Raw genomic sequence first — 6,351 nt, 5'->3', positions numbered from 1 at the left:
GGATGGGCGTGGGGGGGACAGGGACAGGGCTGGGGGGCTGAGGGCCTGGCGTGGGGGGAACAGGGCTGGGGGGCTGGGGGCTGGGCGTGGGGGGGAACAGGGACGGGGCTGGGGGGCTGGGGGCCGGGCGTGGGGGGGAACAGGGACAGGGCTGGGGGACTGGGGGCCGGGTGTCGGGACAGGGCAGGGGGGCTGGGGGCCAGGCATGGGGGAACAGGGACAGGGCTGGGGGGCTGGGGCCTCACAGGGCAGATGATCCACCAGGACAGAGCTGTTGTTCTCAGGGCAGGGGCCGGAAGTGGCCACTCCACAGTCACTGCTGTTCCCCGGAGTCTGGGGAGGCGAGGCAGGGCAGGGTCAGGATGGGCCCAGAGCCGGCGGGACTGAGTAACCGGCAGGTCGGAGATCGGGGGTCAGAGGCACCTCACCGTCACCTCCCTGGTGCCGCACCATCGCTTAATGAGGCTGCTGTTTGTCCCATTGCCGGTAACACTGCTTGCAATCCTATCAGTGTCCAGCTGGGGGACAGAGGGGTTGGGACCGCGTACTGGACCCTCAGGGCTCACCTGGGACCCAGATGCCCACAGCCCAGCCCGCTGTGCCCTCCCACCCGCCGCCATGCAGGGCCAGGATAGGGCTGGGGCACCGCCCCCACTCCCGACTCCCAGCACTCGCAGGCACAAAGGGCCCCCCGAGGGCAGCACCTTTCCTCACCTGCACGACCAGGTGTGTGAGAGGCTTTGTAAGCACCTTGAGGATGTCAGGTGCTGGCCCCCCGGGCTGCAGGTTGCCGGAGCCCAGAGCCAGGGCGCTGAGCCTCTCCAGCAGGGCTGTGGCGCTCTCCAGGGGCAGCAGGATCAGCACCGTAAGCCAGTTGAAGATCCCATGGACCGCCGAGCTGCCAAAGGCCCTGCCGCGTGGAGCACAGTGGTCGGTGGCTCAGCTGTGGCCTTGCTTGCAGCCCCTGGCCCCCCCTCCACCCCCTACTCACCTCCGAAACTCATCCCGGTCCCCTGACTGTGCCATCGAGACCAGGGTGCTGGTGATGGACGTGCCCACGTTGACGCCCATGATGATGGGCACACACGCCTGGACGGTCAGCACTGTGGGGGTGCTGCATCAGCTTCCCGCACTCTGCCCACCCACCACCAACCCGGGGTTGGGGAAGGGGGCACTCACATTTGGAGGCCACCATGCTGACCACGATGGAGGAGGACGTGCTGGAGCTCTGTACAAGAACTGTGACCAGCACGCCAATGACCAGTCCAGCCACAGGGTTGGACAGCACCACGTTGTCCTTAAAGATGTCTCCAGTCACTTTGCCTGTGTCCAGAGAGAGGTGCACTGAGGCTGAGCAGGACTGGCTGCCCGCCCCACCCCCAGACCCCCAGCACTCACTGCTCAGCAGCTGGAAGGCAGAGCTGAGGATGTCCAGGGAGCAGATGAAAAGATAGAGGTTGCCCAGGAGCCCACAGGCCTTGAGGAAGCCAATGAGCACCCGGAGCACCCTGCTGGCCATGCTGAGCTCTGAGAACACAGGGCACGGCGGTCCTCAGCCAGCCCCCCACCCAGCCCTGCCCTGCCCGGCACCCCTCCAAATCCCCTTCCTCTGTCTCCCTGCAGGGCAGGGCCTGGACCCCCCTTCTCTGTCCCCGCACAGGGCAGGGTCTGGGTCCCTCCTCTGTTCCTTTGCAGAATGGCCAAGCTGACTGCCCCTGGGACCTCCCAGAAACCTAATGGTCATTAGGAGGGAGTAGGAGGGGCAGGCTGGGCAGAGATGACTCTCATATCCAGACACGACAGGCAGCTGAGCTGAGGGACAAGCATCCCTGGGGTGGCGGTCTGCACAGTAGGTTTCTATGTGGCCTGTTGAGGCCAACGTCTTTCCTGCTCTCTCTCTGCAAGGACCTCTCCACGCTCAGACCCTGGGGAGTCAGAGCCCCATTTGGCCAGTTGCCCAGCACCTCCAGACCTACCTGTCCAGGACTGGCCAGTGTCCTTCAGCTGAGGGAGGGCCCAAGGGTCCATTTCCCCCTCTTCCAAGACTGGGGCAGAACCGGAGGTCCCTGCAGGAGCCAAGGTGAAGTAGGGCCAAGGATACTCCCAGGTGGGGGCAAGAGGGCATGGAGGGGACTCTGGTGTAGGGGTTTGGGGCAAGAGGCAGGAACAGGAAGCAGAGAGGAAAGGGGGCCTCCAGCTTGTCTGGCCCTGACCGGAATTGTCACGAGCCCCCATGGGCTCTCCAGGAGATGGGCGGGAGCCCCCTCCCCCCTTACACAGAGCTTCGGATCAGGGGCTGGATGGGGAAGCAGAGAGGCGGGCTAAGGCCTGGTGCCCTGGGGCTCCTGGTACCTGCATTTCCCAGACTCCGGTCCACCAGGCCAACTGTGTCCAGAGTAAGGGGGGGGACCTGGCCACCCGTGAGGGAATTCGGCATGGATTTCTGGCAGGGACAGACCCAGGTCCAAGCCTGGATCTGCTGGGGGGAAAGGCAGTTCAGACACGTGTCCTCCCGCTGCCCCACCAGGTCCTGCTGGGGTCCTCCAACCGGGGATCTGTCTTCCCTCCCCACCCCTGCTGGCCTTGGAGATTTCCCGCTTCCTCCATCTATTGGGGGGGCGGGGGGGGATGGCCACAGTGACCTCAGGCAGTTGTCAGGCGAGCCCAGTCCAGTTTCAGGGGCAGAGTCGAGGGGGCCCTGGGTCCCTGGCTCCCTCGCTGGTCCTGGCTGGAAGAAGACTTGGTGGGTGGCCCAGGGCACAGGGTGCTGGGTGCCGGAAGTGCCTAGGAGCAGGGAATCCAGTGACCTTCTTATCAGGTGTCATCAGGGACACTGCAGATGGTCCCAGCTTAGACGTTGGCATTTGATACCAAACGGTGACGTCTCCGCTTGATAAGGGCCGCACCCCCAGGGATGGGGGCAGGGAAAGGGGCTTGGGTCTCCCCACCCCACTTCAAGGCTCCTCTCTTCAACCCTCTGGGTCTGGATCCCCTGTCTAGTCTTCTCCCCCAGCTCCCTCCCAGTCCCCAGGGTCCAGGTCCTGGGCAGCTTTCTGTCACCCCTCCCTCCTGTCTTTCATCCTCAGCTCGGGGAGGCTCAGGGTGGGGCCTAAGCCCTGGGCCAGGCGGTCACCCAGCCCTTGTCCTGGCGTCCCGGGGCCCCCACCTGGTTCTAGAAGCTCCTACCTGTGAGGGTAGTGAGGGGGCACCTGCGGGGAGGAGACACAGGGCGGGAGCAACTGCCGGTCAAAGATCTGCTGGGTGCACACATGACCTGCTGTGTACTGAGCCCCATTAATGTTTACCCAGGAGTCGAGGCCCCCGAGGGGTACCTGTCATAACCCCAGGTGCCCGCCTTGTCCGCGTCCCACTATACCCCTGGGGCAGGAGCTCCAGGCCCCCAGCTCAGCCCTCTTAGAGTGGGGCTTCTCCCTGGATGGGCCCTGAGCCAGGCCGGGGCTGTTGCAGGGCTGTGGACGGGCTCCTTCGTGCAGGACTTCCATGAGTAGACGCCTATTGGACGTAACCAGACACTGCACGCTGCCCGCCCAGGGCAAGGCAGGATGCTGGTGCTCTGGCTGGTCGGCCTGGAGGCCCCTTGGAGAGTCTCCCCAAGCTCTGCAGACCTTACTATGGTCGTCCCTACCCCATCAGATGGCGGGAGAGAAGCCCTTTGCACTAGGTGGATGGGGAGGGCCCCAGTCCCTGAAGTCATCCAGTTCAGATCTGGGTTCAGGGCAGGGCTGGGCCCAGCAGAGCTCCCAGCAGGCTCAACCCCAGCGGTGGGCAGTAATGGTGGAGGGTCTTGCACCTCCACCTGCAAGTTGGGGGGGCAGGGCCCATCCCCAGGCCACCCTGCTGCCCAGCCCACTGCCCACCCCTCCTGGACCCGCAGACGCAGCCCATCCTGTTCACTTCCACAGGAGAATGATCCTGACTGACCCCATGGCTCGTGGGTGCCTCTCGGGGTCAGCCCCCTTCCTGCCGCCCCTGCTGGGAAATGCTCCTCCCCTCCCCCTTGGGCCTGGTCTCCCCAGGGGGCCTGCTGGCCACAGCACCCTGGTCTAGTTGCTGCCCACCAATCGCTGTGTTCCTGGGGGACTTTGCCCCAGAGAAGGAGGAGGTTTCTGAGTGTCCTCTCAGCAAATTTTCTTGTCCCTCCCTGTCCGGCACCCACTGCCCAGGGCAGGCCCAGCGGTCCCTCCCAGAGGCTCCTGAGAGACCGTGTGACAGTTCCTTTCTGGATGGGGACGGGGATGTCGCAGCCTGACCTGGGGGAGGGTCTGTGTCCGTAGCCTCCAGCACCTGCACTGGCCCCTCGGAAGGGTCTGTGTGCTGGCCACTGTGAGGCAGGAGGAAGCTGAGGACCTGGAAAAGGCCTCGTGGGGGAGCGGCTCCGCTGAGCTGTGCTGCCTCAGGCAGGCCCCCACCCTCTCTGGGCCTAGAGCCGGCCCCGCCCAGGCCCTCTCCTTGGACACCTGTCATAGCAGGGACTTTGTGCCTGCAGGAGACCCTCCTGGGACGGTGCCCAACGCATAGCTGAGGCTCAGTGGGCTTTGCTGAATGAATGAACTTCACAGGGCTGCTTTGCAAGCCAAGGATGAAGGGGGTGGCTCTGTCTCTGCTCTGGCTCCCACGTCTGGGACTTTTCATGGGGAAGGGGAGATGGGTTCCAGCATGAGCAGGTACAGACTTGGCCAGGCCCCGACCCTCTGACCTGCAGCCAGAGACCCGTGGAGGCGTCTGAGCTGAGTCCAGGCCTGGGCGGGGCTTGCAGGTGACTCTGACAGTTGCACCCTCCCCCTGCACACAGTCAGGCTAGCTTGAGGCCCAGGAATCCCGGCCAAGACGAGCAGGAGGTCACCCGCTTCTCGCAGAGTCTCAGAGCACCAGGGGCACAGCCCCCAGACTTAGGCTGTGGTCTGGGGGGTTCCGTGTAGGGCAGCCCGCAGGATGCTCCGCCCCCGGGCTGTTCTGGGTTGGCTGTGCTGCAGTTGGAGGTTCCTAGGTAGGGACACGCTCTGGGCAGCCTCTCCCCTGCCGCGAGAGGCAGCAAGCAGCACTCAGACCTCGGGGCTGCCGGGGGCGTCCCAGCAGAGGCCCCTGCAGCACCTGGACTGGGGGAGTTGGGGCCGGGTGCCCAAGGTGGGACAGAGCCCGGCCAGCTGCTGAGCGACGGCAGTGCTGCCTCGGGGGGCACAGGGGGCTCCACACGGGACAGCTCCCCCTCGGCCTTCACGGCTAGGAGGGTGGCCAGGTCGAGGTCCAGCATGCACCCCTCCGCGGGGTGTGGGTGTGCTCCGGCGGCACCGTGGGCAGGGACCCAGCGCTGCCCGTGGGCCGGAGTGTCCAGCCGCGGCACGCACGCCCGGTAGAAGGTGTGGCCACGGTAGAGGCAGCGTGGCAGGTGCCCCGTGAGGCCATAGGCTCAGTAGCAGATGATGCAGTCGCCCCGCCGGGACCCAGTGGTGTCCCCTCCTCGGAGACCCAGGCACTCTCTGGCTGCAGCATCCTGGGGGAGGCGTACGGGGAGCTGCCGCCCACCCTGCCTGCCTCTGAGACTGTCTTGCATGGTTGGGCCCTGACCCCAGGAGTCTGCCCCAGAGGACAGGAGCCTGGGCCTCTGCAGAAGGTGGGTGGTGCCGGGGAGGGTGGGCAGTGGCCAGCTGGGCAGCAGCCCATCCCACTGTTTGGTCCCTCTCCATGACCCTCCTGCTCAGCTCCAGGCCCCCCACTCCCCATCTGCCTAAGCCCCAGGCCTCTCTTACCTGCATCGGCTCTGCTGGGCAGCTATGCCCAGCCAGAGGAGGTCCGGGGGTTGGGGGGGCCCAGGGTGCCCTGCGGCTCCCTCCCTGGGGCTCGCATTACTGGCCGAGCACAGACGAGTCAGCAGGCAGGCAGGTGGTGGCCGGAGGCAGGCGTGGGCTCCCCTTTCAGCCACAGAGCGCTTGCAACTGGATCCACCAGCACCACCCACCCGTCAGGAGATAAGCCCCCCACTCCCCACCCCCATGCCGGGACCCAGCTCCACTAGTCCCCCACCCAGGCCTGGCTTCACAGCTCACCATGGCCCCTCTCCCCGCCTGGGCCAGCCAGACCCACCTCCACACCACCCCTACTCTCCTGCTCCCCCAACTTCCCGCTAGGAAATCCTTCTGGCCTTGACCTGGGGGATGCTTCTTCAACTCTTAGCTCAGGCATCACCCCTTCCAGGTAACCCTCCAGGATGCTCACCGGCTCAGAGCCCTGGGGGTCCCGCTCTTCCGAAGCTCAGTCGCAGCGTATGTGTCTATGTTGATTTGTCCCAGCACCTTCCTCCTGCCTCGTCTGGGTCTGTCGTGCCCCATTACC

The 6,351-nt window shown here is 65.5% G+C and overlaps 2 protein-coding genes across 2 annotated transcripts; both read right to left on the bottom strand.

The window, feature by feature from the left end:
• Positions 1-245: 245 nt before the first annotated feature.
• On the bottom strand, positions 246-2,845 carry LOC102733087 (sodium-dependent phosphate transport protein 2C; the record flags this gene model as incomplete). Its single annotated transcript, XM_081809675.1, has 9 exons — positions 2,643-2,845; positions 2,353-2,476; positions 1,977-2,066; positions 1,399-1,527; positions 1,180-1,323; positions 992-1,103; positions 715-910; positions 429-518; positions 246-333 (listed from the first exon to the last, which is right to left on the bottom strand). Coding segments are annotated over exons 2-9 (934 nt in total), but the record flags the coding sequence as incomplete, so codon positions are not given.
• A 2,218-nt stretch (positions 2,846-5,063) lies between these two features.
• On the bottom strand, positions 5,064-5,572 carry RNF224 (ring finger protein 224). Its single transcript, XM_081809674.1, is given in 4 exon segments — positions 5,064-5,203; positions 5,206-5,273; positions 5,275-5,323; positions 5,326-5,572. Coding segments are annotated over 4 exon segments (504 nt in total).
• Positions 5,573-6,351: the final 779 nt, after the last annotated feature.

Source organism: Leptonychotes weddellii, unplaced genomic scaffold (assembly GCF_054177405.1).
Source record: "Leptonychotes weddellii isolate Sample4059 unplaced genomic scaffold, ASM5417740v2 HiC_scaffold_12230, whole genome shotgun sequence".
NCBI lineage: Eukaryota > Metazoa > Chordata > Mammalia > Carnivora > Phocidae > Leptonychotes > Leptonychotes weddellii.
Note: the sequence above shows the minus strand (reverse complement) of the source record. Positions and strands in the feature narration are given on the sequence as shown.